Source organism: Seriola lalandi, unplaced genomic scaffold (assembly GCF_002814215.2).
Source record: "Seriola lalandi dorsalis isolate HSWRI2012SDOR001 ecotype SW California unplaced genomic scaffold, Sedor1 jcf7180002054919, whole genome shotgun sequence".
NCBI classification, from domain to species: Eukaryota; Metazoa; Chordata; class Actinopteri; order Carangiformes; family Carangidae; genus Seriola; species Seriola lalandi.
This window is the reverse complement of record NW_019525471.1, coordinates 411,537-433,240: the sequence shown is the minus strand read 5'-3', so window position 1 is coordinate 433,240 and position 21,704 is coordinate 411,537. Positions and strand designations below refer to the sequence as shown.

The 21,704-nt window shown below is 37.0% G+C and overlaps 1 protein-coding gene across 1 annotated transcript; it reads left to right on the top strand.

The window, feature by feature from the left end:
- The first annotated feature begins 6,796 nt into the window (after window positions 1-6,796).
- Window positions 6,797-14,020, top strand: LOC111673490 (uncharacterized). Its single transcript, XM_023431252.2, has 9 exons — window positions 6,797-6,898; window positions 9,098-9,157; window positions 9,260-10,614; window positions 10,728-10,792; window positions 10,951-11,135; window positions 11,592-12,049; window positions 12,612-12,673; window positions 12,765-12,913; window positions 13,016-14,020. Exons 2-9 carry the CDS (start codon window positions 9,115-9,117, stop codon window positions 13,105-13,107), a joined length of 2,409 nt encoding a protein of 802 aa, XP_023287020.2. The 5' UTR covers window positions 6,797-6,898; window positions 9,098-9,114; the 3' UTR covers window positions 13,108-14,020.
- Window positions 14,021-21,704: the final 7,684 nt, after the last annotated feature.

Sequence of the window (21,704 nt, the reverse complement as noted above, 5' to 3'; positions counted from 1 at the left end):
TAACGGCTCCCTCAAAACAAAACCTAACTGTCATTTTGTTATTTTTATCAAAGGAAAACACATAATGCTCATCCAAACAGGCTCAGATGTCAGACTAATCGGGCTTACTATGAAAAATAACCAATTTGCACACACTGAAATCTTCCATTTTACTTACCTAAGAACTTAATGAAAAATTCCCTAACTCCCACACCCAGCATTACATTACAATGAACAGATTTTATTTCATGTTGTTTGTCACTGCTATGAGGTGGGCAGACAGGTGTGATTAAGGCTGAAAGAACTGGTTACATGAGACACCTTAAGATGGCTCTTCTTTTTTAGTCATGTTTATGCTTATCAGTGTACTGAAGATTCTTGCAAGACGTCAGTTTGATGGTGTTGAAAGGTGAGTAGTAGATTTTGTGACTCGCAGTTTCTACATTCTTTGAAACAATTTGGATGGAGTCTATATGTGCAAGTGAGATGTTTATCGTTTGAACTGAAAAGAAACCAAACAGCATTAATGCAGACAAGAGAGAGAGAGAGAGAGAGAGAGAGTGAGAGCAAGAGAGAGACAGGGAGGGGCAGACACATTCCAGCCCACGGACATAACGTACATAAGCAAAATCCCATCTTGTCATATTTGAGGAAGAACGACAGTGACGAAGTGATTGATAGTCTGCAGCTTCGACTGTTTAAACAAAGCATGTTTTTATATGTCTCATGACTCTCATGAATGACTTCAACATTATTCAACGTCTCCTGAAAAGTTTTTTTTCCCAGCTTATTCACAGTTTTCAGGTATAGACAACTTAGCTGGTCACTTAGGGGACACCACCAGGAAAAACCCTGGTCATGCTTAACTAAGCACCTGACACTATCCCACAGTTCATTTGCTCACATAGCTGTGCGTTTAGATAATCAACTTACTTACGTTCCATTCAAACATTATAATATGATCCATTGCGGGATAAGACTCAAAAGTGCGCAGAGCAACTCCAGTCATGTAGAAGTCCATAGCAAAAGTTCTTTCTTCCTGATGTGGTTGTTGAAATCCTGTCCAGACCTGTAGTGGATCCACACCAACATTCTCTCTCTATGGATATTATAGAAAATACAACAGAATATATGCCCTTAATGCAGAGTTATTAAGCTGTAAAACATATAAAGTAAATTGTATAAAGGAGGAAATAATACTCATAAATAAAATTAAAATAATATTAAATCATAATCGTGGTCAGGAGATCCACAAGTGACAGTTTAATACTTATAATACCTACACCCAGTACAGAAATGACAGAGACAGTCTCAATGAATGATTACAAAAGGGGCTTTATGTTGGCACATAAATCAGAGGCCAGTTTGAATGCTGGTTGTTTACTTGGATTTATCATCAACCAAAGGAATACAATACAGTATAATCATCACGCATCATTGCAAAAAATACTGGCACAAACAGAAAAATAAATAATTAAATACAGTACATAGTGGTGGTTGATCGAGAAGTCATATTAAAAAACAGAAGTGCATTTGTGCCAGTGGGGGAAAGAATGTAATCTACAACACATCGTCTCATGCTTTTTTGAAACTGCGTACACATGGATCACACAGACTACACTTACTCAGACGTATGTATGCAAGACACGTAGAATATGCTGTTGTTGGTATAAGGTGCTTGGCTTCAAACAATAGGAGGCAAATGCCTTGAATCTGTTGCTTTTTGGCTTTGTTTTGTTATCAGATATACTTGCTGCTCATGGATGCCAATCACTTGCCACCATGAAGTGTGGAAATATTCTAAGCCTTTTGACAGGGGAGTCAGGTGACATGGCATGAACTGTTCCATGACATGACTAACTATATGTATATCCCACCTGATGTAAGACATACCAGACGTATACCAGTTTCTAGAAAGTACAGATAATACGATGATATATATTGTCCTTCTCTATCTTCAAAAATCTCCTGAAGGCTCATCTCTTCCAACGGCACCTCCTTTCCTAACACCTTTAACACTTTTTAACACCTTTAGCACTTCTTTACCTGATCTCGTAGCACTTGAATTAGATTGAATAGATGTAGAACTAGGTAATTACACCGAAGTCTCCTACTGCACTGACGCTTTAGTTTTGTCCCTCACTTGTAAGTCGATTGGAATAAAAGTGTCTGCTAAATGAGAATATTCGAAGCATCCCAAAAAGGAAATCACTTGGAATCAAAAGATTAAACTGGATTAAATTGATGGATTAAATGGGTTACTAAATTACAGATGTCATTTATCACTAAATAGATGTAATTTATCACTAATGTTATTTAACTTAAGTATTTGAATTATTGTGTAAATAAATATATGATGATAGTGCAGCTATAGTGCATATTGTTTCATTTTTCAAACACAAGAACACTAATGTGGGGGCAGAAAAAACAACATTAAATACTTACAAATTTGATCACATAAGTACATATATCAAAATGAACTTAATAGAAATTAACTTTAATTTCAGTTTGACTTTAATGTAAATTTCTGCTATTGCTTATGAGTAAAGGAATGTTGCGTCAACAAATGTTTTGACTACTGCAGTGCCCACGGAGACAAACACATTTACTCCACATGGGAATACAACATCTAGCTCCAACAGGGAAGATGAAATGGTAGGAGCTTGAATAATGCCAAATGTAACTTGAGTCAAAGGAGAAACATCAGAAAGAGTGGAGGAAATAAATGCAACTTCAACAGAGGGAAGTGTCAGTAAAAATACTGCTACTGCCAGTAAAAGAAATCCTACTTCTCATGATCTCCCTGTGACTGCTCCCCATGAATCTGTCCCAACAGGTCTGTCACCTAATATTACTACAAACCAACAGGCTTCCAAATCATCAGAGGCAAACCTTAGCACCTTATCTTTTGTTGTATCTAGCACATCCATAGTGGTACATAATGTGTCAGGACTGTTAGACTCCTCAGCTACACTAATGACTCAAACTCATACTCATCCTGACTCTACACAAATTCTTTCAGCCTTGACTACAGCTCAGTCCAGCCGAACTCTGACAATGCAAGAGTTGACCTCCCCTTTACTAAATTCAACTGTGGTGGATACACCAGTACCCAGTGACACCTCTTCAGCACCATTACATGACACCCACACATTTACACACATTTTTGACTCATCCACCTACATATTTGTGACTGCCATTCCAGCCACACCTAAGGCCTCAGACGTCACAGATCATAGTACAGAAAGGAGCATTCCACATTTATCAGAAACAGATGTGCTTTATGCACCTACACAGAAATTCAAAGACAAAACACAGAGAGAGGAGCCAAATTTAACCTCCAACAAATCTGATGACGTGTCTGAGACAGTCATGTGACCCTAACCCATGAGACACAAACCACAGAATACATTGCAGTGCACAGTACATCATTTGCAGTTTCAGGGTCAACTGCAACACCAAATCAAAAGAATTCATCAGTGATAAATGTAATCTCAGCCTCAAATGTAGGTGCTCTCTTTCTAACAACAATATCTACAGCCGCAACAGCAACAGCAACCAAAACATCTGTAAAGACAGAATTAACCAAAACGTTGACACAACCTACAAACTCTGAAGCAGCACAAAACTCAACCCATTGGCAATACAAAATACTGTATCGGTGACAACAGTATCTGTTCTAACACAAGAGACAACTTCAACTCTGGAAAAATCATTACAAGCAATCACTTTGTCATCAAAACAAATTTCTGAATCTGCACTTTCAGTATCCACCGCATCACCACAACCACAGACAGCTGCATCAACCACAATAAACTCAACAACAATAACTTACACTGCAAAAGAGGAGAAATACAAACAACTTGTACACTACAACTAACAGAAATAAACCAAACCGATGTTGCAACAATTCACAGTACAACACCAATGCACGGCATGTCATTTACAACTGAGTCAACAACTCTTCAAACACAAGCCACAGCAGCCATAACATCAAACCAGCTCACCACAATCAACAACTCCTATACATACTACATCTTCTGAGAAATCGCCAAAACCTGCAGTATCGACAATGATTCCACAGGACAACATAGAATCTGTCAAAACACCATCATCTGTGGATCTGTGGAAACAGCATCAGACACAACCTCCCTATCAATGTATTTGGCAACAGTATCTACAGTGGCACCAACAGAGACACGACCAAGCCGCCAAGGACAACATTCCCAAACTCAAAGTGCCTGTACCAACAGATGGGACTCCTAGCCACAGTATAGGTATTCCTGTTCAAAGAAAAGTTAACAGCTATTTAACAGTTACACCAACAAACCTAACTGTGACTCCAGTACTGTCAGCAGTGCCATCCAGCTCTTTGCCATCACCTGGACTTGTGTCTCAAACCACAGCGATCACAGATGTTACCACAAGCTCAACTTCTATTGAGCCTTTATCATTTACCCCAGATGCCTCCCACCTGAATCCTGCCCAAGCCAACACAACCCAGCTACAAGTTAATCCTACTTATTTCCCCTTATTGGGGAGAAATATTGTGTTTTTTAAAATACATTTTCAAGATTTGTTGCTGTGAAGCCCCTTGTCCTGGACCACATTTGCTAAATATGGGGACTTGAAGGTAAGTGTTACCTGCTAAGCTAAACTAACCGACTGCTGGCAGTAGCTTCATATTCACCATACAGGTATGAGATTGGCATCAATCTTCTCAACGAACTCTGAAAGTGGATACGTGTATGTCCCAAAATGGCAAACTATACATTTAAAGTCGGTGATGGTATGATATTTAGTCTGTATGATGGAATACATGTGTTCTAGCTGTGTGCTTAGTCTTTATGCCTCATACGTTCAAGCCAGGTTGATATTTTAATTGTGTCAAGAAATTTCCTGTACTAAATTATATTTCTCATTTGATTTCACAGATACCAACATTGCCACCAGAAGTATACATTATACACCAAAGGCTTGAAATCCTTATTATTTGTAGATCACTGTTATGACCAGTGATCAATATTAATTGAGCCAATCCACACTCTTAATTCATTGTATAAGAGGAATGTGTGTAAAACTGATGGGCCGCTCACTCTCAGCTACTCTCAATCACAAACTAAGCAGATTTCCTGTAATGTGCTGTCACTGATGCAGCTGTTGTTTCTCACACTGAATGTTAGTTTTCTGAGCTCAGCTGTCCATTGATTATGTGCAATAGACTGTTAAGTAGCCTAAATGGTAACTGTCAAGGACAGAGTGTACAACCACAAATAGATATATCACTCAGCTACCAATGCCGTGAACAGTTAAAAAAAGGATTGTGAAAGTAAGTCGGGCACTGAATGATGTCTATAGTGTTTCCTCCAACATGTTTTTGGTGGTTATGCCAGTCATACTGCATTCTCTCTGTGGTATACATGTCTTCATCCACCTTGTCCTTTTTAAAGATAAGACTCAGGTCCTATTTTTAAACATAATGAAAATACAAAAAAAAGCAAAACCTGCTGCTAACAAATCTACTGTGTGGTTGAAATTGCAATAAAAGAGATTTATTGTTTAAAATTTATTTCTTTTATTTCTCTGGCTCTGTTTTTTTTCCAGGTTCTATTGCCATCTAATCCCCAGTTCAGTTATGGATTTCATTATTTCTTTTATTTACTGAATTATCACATTTTTAAGGCTCACTGGGATATTTTGTCTGACATGTAAAATTTAACAAATACTCCATCGTTCATAATTTTTACCTAATAATAATGGATATATGCCTTTAACAAATCTTGTGTATAATTTGATGTGCCTTGACTTTTCTTCCATGTTGAAATTTGTTTATTGACTTTATCATTCTGATGTTTTGTGATGTTTTGTTACCTTATCTACCTGCACATTGTGTGCTTATTTTTCTTTTCTACTTAATGCTGTTGTTTATTTTCTTTTTAAATATTCTGGCACCAATACATCTGCTGTTTGGAGCACTGTATTTACACCCTGAATAAACTTGATTATTTATGCTTATATATACTGTGTCATACTTTGTCACTATTTATTCTTTTTCATTTTCTTACTTTCTTTCTGTGGAGTTTGTATTCAGGTCATGTTGAAACATTATTGTATGACAGTATTATGTATATGATTATGTATATCCTATAATTCCATGAGACACTGTTAAATATCACAGTATGGTCTTATTGTCCTGCAGATGTTGACTTTGAGGGATCTTTTACTTAAAGTTTTGTTGAAGCCATAAAAAGTGTTTGAATCTTGCAGTGATTCCTACTCACTAAAAAAGAATTTCACAAACTGTAAATGTCAACCTGAACACAGGGTGGGTCAATGATACATTTTACTGCTTATTAAAAGCATGATGTTGTTACTTTGCATTTGTATTCTTTCACTGTCATGTTTTCAACATAGAAGAGTGTGTTTAGTTGTCATAGCCGCTGTGGCGAACAAAGAAAAAAAGTGCAAACCAAAGAAACTAAAAATGTGTGGAAATCCACAGAATTCATGCTAAGTAGCAATCTCCAAAATTTGTTCATGTTACATCAATATGCAGGTAATAAAATGAAAGTATTTGATTTGATGAGTATAATGCAGCTCTACTAAGAGATAAGTTAGTTCACTTGACTGGAATGCATTGTGCTTTAGATTTTCAAAAAGGCTGAACCATGAAATAGACAAAGACCCAGGAGCTGTTTGGGCAGTTTTTTTTCCTGCTGTCATCCTTCAGTGATGTGTTGAAACATTTCCAGAAAATGTATGACCGCCTATTATGACACTTCCTTTTACTTTTCAGCAATATAAATAGACCTCAGCAAACAGGTGGCATCACACAAGATGTGCATTGGGGCAGCATTCTTAAGGAGCCTTTAAAATAAATTTAAAGAACATTATTAATAAAGTTAGAATATTGCTTGGGGTAAGTACATTTTTGTTTAATTAAATTCTAGATTTTACAGTTATTTTTATGAAATCAAATAAATTACTCTATACTTTACTATAACATGTTTTTGATTGCATGTTATGTACTATTTTGGCATTTCTTGTGAAATCTTGCTCTATTGGATTATTACAATGTGTTATCTTTGCTTCTAATCTTATTCAGATTTCATTCATCCTATAGTTATGATGAAAAAAAAATTAATAATGTATTGGTTCATGCAGGAACCATTTTTTTCCTTATTCCTTTCCATAATGAGGTCAGGGTCTGCTGGTTGTATGGCAAGAGCTAGTAAGGCTTATGACTCTTATGTGGAAAAAGAGTAATCTCAGTCAGCACATGTAAATACATTTTATATCATTTTTAGATCCATTAGACATTTTAAAATGATAAGAGTAACCTGTTTTAGTCTGAAATGTAAAGTACTGAAAAGCTGAGATTGCTATTAACCTTACACCAGGTCTTAAAGGCTGCTTTATAATTATGATACACATTTCTGATTTTTTATACATACAGTATGGAATTCAATAAAATACTCTACTCAGTCAAAATGTTATCATGCAAGAAATTATTTGTTTTACAGTGCTTTTCAGAGTTTTATTTCCATTGCATTGTTGGCTGCCACCTTTAGCATATTGTAATAACCAAAAGTCAGTTTTTGCGATACAAATGTTTGATACAAGATAAGAAACATCTACTCAGGGCACTAATGTGTAATGTTAAGATAAACAAAAGTGTGTGAAAGGAAATGCAATTTTGGTGACATTTTATTTCCAGTGTCTATATACTGCAATTTGAAATCAAGTATTAACTCTCAGAAAAAAAAAACATAAAACGTAAAAGTGCTAAACTGTGCATCGGTGCTAAGATTAGTCTTCATTTTAATTATAAAATTTCATAGTTAACATTCATAATTCAAACTGTATTCATGGAAATCCCTTTCATTTTGGCGGCATAAATTGACAATGTGATTTCTTTAATTGGGATTTAATTCCTGATATTTAGTTCTTTCTAAGTCTGCAGAACATCTTCCAGATGAAAAATGTCATTAATGCTGTGGAAAGTGGTCATTTAAAACAACTCACTGAACTTAATACATAAATGCTTTAATTTGAATTGTGGTCTTGAACTTGAAATCAAATTAAAAAATTACGTTTGCACATTCATAAAAATATGAAAGCATTTTAATTTACCCTTTTATACCACTTCAAGTACTTAATGTCTGTGTTTTTCCTCATAAGCTCTATAGAACCTAATACTAAACAAAATAACTTACCATTTACAAAACTATGAGACAGTTAATATTAAATTCTGATTAGCTAAGTGAAATTTAAAGGTTATGCACATTATAGTGGTCATAATTGCATAAGGTGTGACCTCTGTCGCTTGTAGATTCCTGTCTGAGGAAAACATGGAAAGTTGAGAGGATCCATTGTGATATATAATATGTTCTTTGCAAACATCTTTCTTGCTTATGCATAGACCAAAATAAGTACCATAATTGAGTTTCACATATCACTAATACGTGTCATAATAGTAATCATTGAAATTAGTAGTTACATTTGTGCTTACTGCTATGACAAAATATCAGCCTCAGAAGTAAAAATAGTCACTTTGTGAAAGGTAAGGCCAAGTGGTAAAAGCCACAGAAGAGTCCTATACCTACACCCTCATATAATATCTGTGAATTAGTAGTTGTAAAACCATCCTACTTTCAGCCCTGCTATGTAAAAACAAATCTAGCAGAGACATTTGATATGCTTTTATGTCATATATATATATGAGACCAAATAAATGATAAGGTAAATTATATGTGTATTTGAAATATGTACTTTATAGTGGTGCAATAAATTCTAAATCTATAGCTTACATTGCATCTCTGTTATACAGTCTTTAATTATATTCACATTTATGTACTGAACGATTACATTCTATGCTTGGAAGAGCAGGTGCCCTCTGAACTTTGAAGCAAAGGTGGTAAAAGAGCTTCTATGTTGTACAAATTACAAATCAACAGAACAATTTGTACATATGATGATTTACAAAGCTGCAAATATAGTTTAAATTGTACAAAATAATCAGACATTTTCATCATTACAAATTGAACATTAAGTGCATTAGGATGTTTGCTGTTTATTGTGTTTTTTGAGTAAGTCACTGTCCTGTCAAATATTGCAGGTTAAAGAGTAGACACAATGGGTTTTGGACCAGTCTTATCAAGTTTGCTGATACTTACAGGTAAGTTAGTGATTCTTGTAATATAGAGTGGAGGTGTTCACAGTGCTGTGAAAAAAATAGTGTTATTTTAAACATATTAATACTTATGTTCTTTAAATGTAGTGGCCATTGAGCTTGCTACTACACCAGTGGCTGCACAATCATCTGGAGCTTCAACAACAACTGGTGGCTCAACAACAACTGGTGCATCAGCTACAACTGGTGCATCAACCACAACTGGAGGTTCAACAACAACTGGTGCATCAACTACAACTGGAAGTTCAACAACAACTGGTGCATCCACAACAACTGGTGCATCAACCACGACTGGAGGTTCAACAACAACTGGTGCATCAACTACAACTGGAGGTTCAACAACAACTGCTGCATCAACTACAACTGGAGGTTCAACAACAACTGGTGCATCAACTACAACTGGAGGTTCAACAACAACTGCTGCATCAACTACAACTGGAGGTTCAACAACAACTGGTGCATCAACTACAACTGGTGGATCAACTACAACTGGAGGTTCAACAACAACTGGTGCATCCACAACAACTGGTGCATCAACCACGACTGGTGCATCAACCACAACTGGTGGATCAACAACAACTGGAGGATCCACAACAACTGGTGCATCAACTACAACTGGTGGATCCACAACAACTGGTGGATCAACTACAACTGGGGGATCAACTACAACTGGAGGTTCAACAACAGCCGGTGGATCAACTACAACTGGTGGTTCCACAACAACTGGTGGATCAACTACAACTGGAGGATCAACTACAACTGGAGTTTCAACAACAACTGGTGGATCCACAACAACTGGTGGATCAACAACAACTGGTGGATCAACTACAACTGGAGTTTCAACAACAACTGGTGGATCCACAACAACTGGTGGATCAACAACAACTGGAGGATCCACGTCAACTGGTGCATCAACTACAACTGGTGGATCCACAACAACTGGTGGCTCAACAACAACTGGGGTGTCCACAACAACTGGAGGTTCAACAACAACTGGTGGATCAACTACAACTGGAGTTTCAACAACAACTGGTGGATTCACAACAACTGGTGGATCAACAACAACTGGAGGATCCACAACAACTGGTGGAACAACTACAACTGGTGGATCAACTACAACAGGTGCATCAACAACAACTGGTGCATCAACTACAACTGGTGGATCCACAACAACTGGAGGTTCAACAACAACTGGTGGATCAAGTACAACTGGAGGTTCAACAACCACTGGTGGATCAACAACAACTGGAGGATCAACAACAACTGGTGGATCAACTACGACTGGAGGTTCAACTACAACTACTACTAATATACCTGTTACAACTGAAGCTCCCCAACCAGTTGTGGTTCTTGCAGCAACCTTGGCAGAACCATTTGTAGACGAACTCAATAATCGAACCAGCCCTGAATTTCAGGCTCTTGAGACAAGAGTTGTAAAAGTTGTGAGTACATTGTTGAAATGCATTACCTGAGTTTGCAATGGTTTTTGGATATGAGTTGAAAAATTTTGTATTTTTAATCTGTTAATATTTTTCTATTTGCTTCCTTCCCACAGTTTGATATCATCTACAGCAAACAATTTGGCCCTGTTTTCATCCGCACTTTCATCATTCAGTTTAGGTAACATTTTCATATTTGAGAATCCAACTGATTTTGCTTTACCTCCTGAGTTGTGGTGATCAATATTAAAGTTGTTAATGTTAATGATGGCAAAAAAAAAAAAATTACACATAGGTATAACCTAAGAATGTTAAGTGATATGTGCTTTTGTGATGCAGACCAGCTGTAGTCAGAACACGAATGGAAAATACTGAAGCAGAGGTGGGGCTTGAGTTCAACCGAACTAATACAACTGCAGGAATCCCACAGGCTGCTGATGTTGCAGACACATTAGTACAAGCTGTGAATAACCCCAACAGCACCTTTAATCTCAGTGTTGAAGCCAACTCCATCCAAGTAGTGGGTAAGTAAACAGTAGTCCCACATTTTACACTAATAGATATTAGAAAACAACTTTGTTGTCTCAATCAACATTGCAAAGATCTTTCTCAGTATGAGTTGTTCAAGGATGATTTCTGATATATTCCTGAATTTCATCTGAAAATAAGCATCCCATTTTTAAGTCCTACGACAATAAAGGATCGGGTTTACAGAAGTTTTTTCAACTTTGCATGCAATTAGACTTTACTGTCAAAGTTATTACCTATTCCTTGCTGGATGCCTTTTTAACAAATTGATTGGTTGACAAAGACCATACACAAACATAATTATCATGTCACAAAAAGAAGAAAGACTTTAACTGTGACTTACTATATATTAACACAAAGTATATTGTAATGTATATGTTATATGTAAAACAAGACCCTTTGGCTAATATGATGTATCCTCCATTTTTCTTCATATTTTTTCTTTTTAACAGAAAGAAATTCTACATCAAATTCAACAACAGCAGCGCCCACTGTGAATACTACAGCTACAATTGCTGCAACTACAACAACCATTGCTGGTGCATCAACTACAACTGGTGGATCTACAGCAATTGGAAATGCGACAACAACTACTACTAATATTACTATTACAACTCCAGCGCCCACTGTGAATACTACAGCTACAATTGCTGCAACTACAACAACCATTGCTGGTGCAGCAACTACAACTGGTGGATCCACAACAACAATTGGAAATGCGACAATTGCTGCAACCACAACCACAACAACCCCTACAAACACCACGTCAGTACCAGCAACGACTACAACTGCTGAGGCAGTCACAACAAGGCAGTTGACTTTCAGATCTGTTGGAGAGACATTTACAAGTGACTTGCAGGATACATCATCTGCAGCATTTACAAGTCGAGCCTCACTGATCAAGTCAACAGTAAGTGTTTTTATTAGAATGAAATTGAGCAAAATTAATTTGAAATGTTTTACAAGATGTCCATGATGTATTGGATGTATATAATGTAACAGTATTCTACTATATGCTATCTTTTCTTTTCATTTGTTTCATTTAAAGTCATTCTCCTTCTCTGCAAACATATTTTCATCATGATTATCACTCAACATCTGAACATAGTAAATTTACAATCAGAGAGTGACTTATTTTTAATTATAAACTGGTTTTTAAAAGAATTTAGTCTCATGCAAACATATGTCTAATTTATTATCTCAGTTTATGCTTTTAATAATTCCTTATATTCCTTATTCCTTATGAGATGAAAAAACAACATAAATCATTGTTACACATACAGCAAATAGGACACAGATTAAATATGGTGACATGGAAATTGCACTGGAATTTGGATTAACAGGAAGTAGAATGGAAGAACAGTGTTGTTGTATAGTCCTGATTAAATACCATAATTAAAAATACAAAATGCACAAGTGATCAAACACAAGACAATATGGTACTTACAGCTGGTTTTCTTTCATGTCCGCAGCTTGAGCCTTTCTACCAACAAGCATTTTCTTCATTCCGCTCTTTGAATGTGGTTTCATTCAGGTAATTTTCTATTGTCGTTGACAGAATCTTACCAATATTGGTGATAACTTCATACAAATAAAACAATACTTCTTGGAAATTTCTTTTGCAGTAATGGATCAATCATCAACAACATGGACGTTGGCTTTGCATCTACATCTGTTCCTAATAACACTCAGATTGCAAATGTATTGGTTAATGCAGCTTCAAATATCACAGCCTTCAACGTTGAAACCGCTTCCATTTCTGTGGATGGCACACGTAAGCAATATTGAATGATACCTTATCAAAATTCTATATTATGTACAGAACTGTTTGTTAAAGCAAAATCTTTTTCCCCTTTCATTTACATTTTATTTACAGAAGTGTCAAGTGGAGTCAGCCACAAGAGTCTCAGTCTCATCACTGCGTCCTGCCTGGTGCTGATGTCATGGCTGCTATCAAGCCAGCAATAGTGTCCACGCTGATGTCCATGTGAAATCTCATTAGAAAATGACTGCTATCACTGGTATGAAAAAGGACTTTGTTCTCATCAAATATCCAAGAGGAGGATCACAAATGTTATATGGCATGGAAAGAGATAGAACCAGATATCACATTCAAAGTTTGGATGACCACACACCTTCATAACAAAGGTTGATCACAATGGCACACTGATTCAACCCAGCATGGTCCTTTGCTAGAATTTTTCCTTATTTCTCTGTTTAATGTCCAAGGAAGACCATCCATGAAGGAGACAACTTTAGGCACCTGATCTACTGAAATGAAAGCATTATCACTGCAAATTTATGGTTTAAAATTTTGAGTAATGAAAATGAAAACCTTGGCACACTACAACTTTTTTCACTAAGTACAAATACAATTGAACATGTTGCGCTATAATAATATAATTTAGAAACACTACTATTGAAATAGAACATACAGGTAGTGATTTGAACATTACCTAAATTATTTATATTTAATTATGTTTTACTGCATATAGGAACTGCCCAGTTAGTGAAGTTGACAGAGAAAAAATTTCAGTAAGCAAAACATTCAGCCAATATTTGCTCCTTCCCCCAAAACTGACCCAATCAGATTTATGTTGAATGTCATGGCCCTCAAGAAACATACAACTTCTGAACAATGTCCTGTACGATAATCCAGTCACTTTCTTATTTATATGTATTTATATTATCATGCATATGTGTATTCTGTGAGTTTGCCGGTATTTTTGTATACCTTTAGAAAGAAATACTAAGTCTTCAAGATGATCAGGATACAAAAAAAATAAAATGTTTCAATTTAAAGTGGATATAAAAACATGTATCACTGTATAATGAAGAGGCTTCCATTAAAGGCACTGATGATCTATACAGATAATCAAAACCTGTATCATTATTTCATAAAACTGACTTTTTCAATCAGATCTTTTCAACAGGGTCAGTGAGAGATGTGAGAAATAGTCACAGAAAAAGGTGGTGAAAGTGGGGGAGTGGGTTATTAGAGAGAAAGAAAGAGAAAAGGAGATTTTAAAGCTGCTCAGTTGTTAAGATGTGTTGGGAATATTTATAAAAAATGAAAAAAGGGGAAACTTAAGCTACACTTTCTATTTCATCATTATTTCCTTTTTATAAAATAAGGCGGACAAAAAGCTCTTGGTTATGTACTTATTACAACGCTTATTTTATTTGATATGAGAAAAAAACATTTTATTATTTTTAAGTACGTATTACATAGATAGATAGATAGATAGAAGATAGATAGATAGATAGATAGATAGATAGATAGATAGATAGATAGATAGATAGATAGATAGATAGATAGATAGATAGATAGATAGATACTTTATTAAGGTTATACTAAACTTGATGGAAAAATGTCATGAGATCATCTTAGGACAAGACAACCACAGTGCTGAGAGAATCTGACTATACTTACACTAGGCTTTTTTTTAACTAACATTATTTGCAACACATGGACAATAAATACTCCTTTCCTGAAAACGAAAACAAAGCAAACAGGATTGCAATAAGTGTAAATAAGATAACATGAAAGGAATACACAGTTACAGAAAGTTGAGCCATTAAAATAATAATAACCAGACCAGAATAAATTATATTCAGACATAAGTATATAGTTTCTTGGCATGGGCGCTTTTGACATTTCTATACATTTCTTAAATAGAGAACACTCATTTTGCCATGGTGAAACTACAATGGTGTGTCATATTAAATGTTGCTGCAGCAAGGAATTGTGGGACAGCATTATCTCCTTTACTTCAGTAAAGGAAGATCCAGTGTTTCCTATGTATGTTTCCTTATTATTTAGAGATTTAGCTTAGACACTTAGGAACTCAGTTAGGAACCTTCTGAAGCAAAACATAATTTTTGATCGCAGCCTCTGTCTCCTTCCTGGTTCCAAACAATCCCCTCATCTTCCTTCCTCCTGTCCCTGTTGCTCTCCCACATTACTTCCCCAACATCCTGATGACCCCTATTCACTATAACCCTCTCCCACAGCTCACCTTCCTTGTGCATTTATGCAACTTCATCATCCTCCCTGCCCCACTGCATGCCATGCTGGGGAGCAAGGGTAGTGATGGAGCTCAGGGTGGGAGGTGGAGTCTGCAATGGTCATGGATGTGACAGTGCTGGCAGGAATGATGGGGAGTAGGATGAGCTGGGGGTGGCTGGTGCTGGGCAGGTTAGTGGGAGAAGCAGTGGTGAGGTGCAGCAAGGTAGGGGCTTGCTGCTGGTGTGCTACCTGCAACATATGATGTGTTAGCAGTCAGAAGAACTGGCCTTGAGATACATCTATCTGAGCCTGTTGAGCGAGTGGGAGCACAACCTGCTGCAGTGGAGTGAGCGTACCACCCACCACCTCCTGGCTCTCCAGACCGACAGAGGGCTGACCAGGCTGGGTGAGCACTGGGACAGTCTCTGTTAGCGGGGTGGGGCTGCTTCTTACTGAACCTCCATTAGCTGCCAAGGCTTCAGCTATGAGCACCTCGGGGTGGCTCTTGGCCTAGTGGGCAACAACAGAGTCCTTTTTCTCAAACTTTTTTGCCACAAATAGAGCAAGAGAACTGGTAAGAGGCTTCTGCATCATGCTTCTTCATATGCCAGTTTAAGGAGGCCTTCTGACGGCAGGTGAAGCCACAGATCTCACCCCTGCCACAAGGTGGAGACAGAGGACAGGTTATAGTCCAAACTGATCTAAAGCTCCAGTTTCATCTAAGACCCTTTACCTCCAGTTTCACTGCAATTTACTCAGAACCAGTGACAGCAGAAGTATTCAGATCTTTGAGTAAATGTTCTTAGATATACTCCATTACAAGTAAGTCCTGCATTCAAAATAAGTAAAAAGACATTATTTAAGTTTATAAGTAAAAGTTGTCACTAATCTATATGTACTATTGGGTCCCTATATGAAGCAATTAAAAATTGTAGCTGGCTGAGGTGGAAGTGATTCTACCTATTTTAAATGCTAATGGATTGTTTAATTTACTATAACAATGCATTTTACTGTACATGCTCATGACTGCAAAGTAACTACTAACTGTAGCTGTAAGATGAATGTAGCAGAGTAAAAAGTACAATATATCCCTCTAAAATCTAGTATAGTAGAAGTATAAAGTAACAAAATGAAAATACTAAAGTGTGAGTAGATCTACTTAGTTACGTTCCACCACTGCTCAGAACCAAAACAAAAACAACTACTGTATAGCACCAGGCAATTTATATAAAAGAAAATGTCCTGCAGAAAGTCTCAGGCAGAGCAAGGTGAAAACTTATAATGAAAGCCCTTATTTAGTTTGGGATATTGGTCATCACTTCATCAGGGTGGAACAGATCATTTACACCAGGTACCCTTAGGGGATTATACACCGGAAATAAGCAATATGATATCACATAATGAAATGACCAATGACCACAAAGAAAATGGTTCACAATAATACCAAAATATTAATATCATAAAAAAAAAATCATATCAATAATTATGACGCAATCCCAGCAATAGGTACAATTAAGGAGGCTTTTCATAAAAAAGGTTATACCCTGGATATACTTGACAAATGGGATGGATTTTTTTTCATGAACTGTGCACTCCCTAGCATATAACCAAAAATATGTGACTACTCTTGATTTTCAGGTTTGAACACACCTCCCTATGTTGGTTTCTGAGTTTGAATGAAATGAAAGTCCTCACAGAAGTAGGCTAAATTTTATGGATTGAAACATGAAACCTATTAATATATATGTTTTAGTCTATTTGTAACAAATCACATTACTTCTGACTATTTTCCAAATCCTGTTTTTCATAGCTTCAATTATTGTCCATTGATTTCAGTATAGGTTTATCATCACTTTGTAAAAACCTGAAATTTGCTGTCAGTTTCATGATTTATCAAAGCAATCACAGAATATGCCATTTACTTTTCATATAGTTAAGTTATAACTACATCGTATTGCAGCAGTACATGCTGACTAAATTGAAAGGCTTGCATTGCGGCCTATACTAATACTATTAATACTACTGCTACATTTCAGAACATGTGTAGTGAGTCAGTGGGTCTTGGGTAGAGGAATAGTACCTTTGATTTAAAGGCAGTGCCAATTGTGACAATTGGCCTCTGTTGTGCTGTGTATCTGCCCTTTGACCTATGATGCGTTTCAGGATGCTTGGAGGCAGAGTGAGTGGCAGGTTCGTCAGAGGAGATGTGACACACCTGTACTTAAGATGGCCACCTGGCCATGCTCTCTCTCACTCACTCACTGCCACCATGCCATACCTCTCTGGACCTCTCTATTATATGGACTAGTCCCAGGACAAGTTTTGTTGCCTGCTTGTCGACAATTCATTTTAAATTTTGAGATGGTTGTGTGAGTAGATTAAAATTTTCAGTGGTTGAAGATGTCTAGTACCGGGCATTGGTTGTCAGTTGTAATAGCTGAAATAGTTACTAGATGCAAACCCACAGGAATTTACACAAAAAAATGGATTGTTAGTTGCTAGAGATTTGAGTGTTCTGAGGTGGTAAAGCCATTGTTTTGTAGAAATCTGTAGAAGCTGGATTAATTAATTGTTGGCTTTTGACTTGAAGATTTTGTCGGCTTTGACTTGCATTGTGGGTAAAGTAGGCACCAGGTTTTGACAAGAAAAAATAATGAATAGAATAAAAAATATATCTTTGGTTCTGCTGCATTCATTTTGATCATTCTTTTGATCAAAAACTGTCCATTGTGAGTTCAACATGGGAGTGGAATGCTAAATCAGTGGAGTAGGCTACTCTTGTGTGCTAATCCTGTGCTGATCCTGATATGACATATCCAAATGTCCATGATGAACAATCAAGCGGGATCAACTGCTCTGACATCGAAACAAAATGCTTCTACAAAATATTATTTATTGCAGTGGATTGCACAACATTGTAAGGTGCTCTTGTTTTGTTTCTTGTCCCATGAATGAAAATAAAATGTTGGTTGTTTATTTGGATTAATCTTGCATCAAAGGAGTAACCTCATTCTTGCAATATCGATTTTATACATTAATATAATTTTCACAAAACATGTCATACTAATTTGTTGTAAATGCAAAGTATGCTTTTGAATCTTGCTTTAAAAATGTCATTTTTCCATGCTACACAAAGTTCTTGATAAGACAGATTGATTAAACTGAATTAAATTGATGGATTAAATGGATGTATCGAAGTCCCAGCGTAAGCAGCCCTGTAATTTAGGAACTTAAGTTGTACCGTTACTACAGCTGTAGTGCATAATATTTAATTTTTCAAAAAGGGATAAAATTTTTATTTGGATATAGCTGTGGAAAAAACACCTAAGCTTCAGGACACTAAGCATTTCACAGGGTAGCAGTTGACTGACATTTGAGATCTGGCACTGGGAGACACGCTGTAAACTCTGAATGCTGATACAGATTGTTGTTCCCCTTTTGCAACAAGCATGTGATGATGTGCAGTGGTTAGCCATTTAAGACGTCTGTCTCTTTACAAAGTTCAACATAAGGTTGCTTTGTGATGTGAAGTTTGTATTTCACTCAGAAAGTGGAAACTAGCAGGCTAGGCTGACAAGCCACTAGTCGCAATCTAATTAGCCTAGCTTGCTAGCATTAACACTGATTTGCAGAGATGTTACTTTTTATTCATTTTATTTAAAAACCTCTAAAGAGTCAGATGGGAAGCAATGTCTATCAACACCAGCTGATTAACCATCTGTGTGGCTGTTGGAATTGAAATGATGTGATCATTTTTAGTGCCTCCCTAGACCTTCAGTGAATGGAGTGACAAGAACTGCCTCCTTCTGAACATCTCCAAGACCAAGGAGATGGCCATCGACTATCAGGGTCTAGGCCCACCCTTCAGTCAGTCAACATTCGAGGGAAAGACATTGAGGTGGTGCACACTTATAAATACCTAGGTGTGCCCCTGGACATGGATGCCATCTACCGGAAGGGGCAGAGCCGGCTCTTTTTCTTCATGAGGCTCAGGTGCTTTGACGTCTGCAGTGAAATGCTGCACATGTTTTATCAGTCAGAAGTGGCCAGTGTACTTTTTTATGCTGCAGTATGCTGGGGCAGCAGCATGTCAGACTCCAACACAAGGAGACTGGACAAGATGGTCAAAAAGACTGGGTCTGTGCTTGGCAGGAGTCTGGACTCACTCAGGACTGTTGTGGAGAGATGTATGCAATGAGAGGTTCAGGAGATCCTTTGTTCCCACTGCCATTAGGCTATACAACACCTCAGCCAAAGGAGGTGGAAACTGTTTTTATTATCATTATTATTATTATCAACAATGAGATAATGGACACATGAATTTCAAATGAAATTTCTGCTATTGCTTATAATTAAAATGTTGTGTCTTCTCTGCCTTTTCCTCTCACACAGCTGTCACACTTCACAGAGGTTCCTGAAATTAACTCAACAAATGCTTTGACTACTACAGTGGCCATGGAGACAAACACATTTACTCCACGTGGGAATACAACAGCTACCTCCAACAGGGAAGAGGAAATGGTAGGAGCTTGAATAATACCAAATAATGCCAAGCTTGACTCAAGCTTTAACTTGAGTCAAAGGAGAAACATCAGAATCAGTTGAGGAAATAAATGAAACATCAACAGAGGAAAGTGTCAGTAAAAATACTGTCACTGGCAGTAAAATAAATACTGTTTCACGCATTACTGCTTCCTGTTAATCTGACCAAACCAAACCAGCCAGCTTCCAAATTATCCAAGGTAAACTTTAGCACTTCCTTTGTTTGTCAAGACTGTTCAACTCCTTAGCTGAAACAATAACTTCAACTTAGATTCATCCTTACTTTACACAAACTCTTTCAGCCTTCACTACAGGTCATTCCAGGCAAACTTCGACAATTCAAGAGTTTAACCTCCCCTTTACTAAATTCAACTGTGGTGGATTCAGCAGTACACAGTGACAAAATTTCAGCATCAGTTCATGACACTCACATATCTACACACTTTGCTGACTCACCCACAAACATATTTGTGACTTCCTTGGGAGCCACACCTATGACCTAAGGGGCAGAGGTTGTGTTATAGACTCTCATCTATCATTTTGACAGATATGGTTTTAAAAATGCTGTTATTATCTATTATTGCCTGTCATTTAAATATTGTGTTTTTTAAAATACAGTGTCAAGATTAGTGCTGTGAAGCCCCTTTGTCTTTGAACGCCCAACGCACAATGGGCATACATAAATTCACAATAAACTACTTTGTTTTCCCAATTAACAATGCACAGTTGTTTCTGAGTGCGAGTAGTCCAAGGATGACTTCTGATATATTCCTGAACTTCATCTGTAAATAAGCATCACATTTTTAAGTCCTGTGACAATTAAGGATCAAGTTTACAGGATTATTTTTCAACTCTGCATACAATTAGATTTTACTGTCAAAGTTATTACTGATTCCTTGCTTGATGCCTTTTTAAGAAATTGATTGGTCGACAAAGACCATACAAAATCATAGTTATCATGTCACAAAAAGAAGAAAGACTTTAACTGTGAATTACTAAACATTAACAATCAGTATATTGTGATGTATATGTTTGTGCAAAATAAGAGCCTTTGGCTACCATGATGTGTTTTTTCCATTTTTCTTCTCATGTTACACATTTGTTCTTTTACAGAAACAAATATTCCATCAAATTCAACAACAGCGGCGCCCACTGCTGCATCAACAACTGCTGGAGATTCAACAACAATTGGAATTTCAACAATTGGTGGATTAACAACAAATAGTGGACCAACAACAGCTGGAGTTTCAACAGCAACTGGAGGATCAATTGTAATTGGTGGAGCCACAACAAATAGTGGATCAACAATTGGCGGTTCAACAACAAATGGTGGCCAAACAACAACTGGAGGTTCAACAACAACTGGAGGACCAACTGCAACTGGGGGATCCACAGCAACTAGTGCATCAACAACTACTGGAGAATCAACAAAAATTGGAATTTCAACAACTGGTGGATCAGCAACAACTGGCGGAACAACCGGAGTTTCAACAACAACTGGAGGATCAACTGTAACTGGTGGATCCACGACAAATGGTGGATCAACAGCTGGAGGTTCAACAACAAATGGTCAATCAACTGCAACTGGTGGACCCACTGCAACTGTTGCATCAACAACAACAGCTACAACTGTAGCTCCTGCAGCAGTTGTGGTTCTCGCAGCAACCTTGACAGAACCATTTGTAGAAGAACTCACTGATCAGAACAGCACTGAATTTCAGACTCTCGCGACAAGAGTTGTAACAGTTGTGAGTACAATGTTGAAATGGTCACGTTATTCAGTACTTTTCTAGGTGCATTAACTGGGTTTACAGTTGTTTAAAATTCAATTGGAGAATACTCTATTTTTCTATTTTAATTTAATTAATATTTTTGTATTTGCTTCCTTCCCATAGTGTGATATCATCTTTATGGAAAGATTTGGCAGTGTTTTCGTCCACACTTTTGTCAGACAGTTTAGGTAACAATTTTTATATTTGAGAATCCAACTGACTTTCCTTTACTTCCAGGGTTG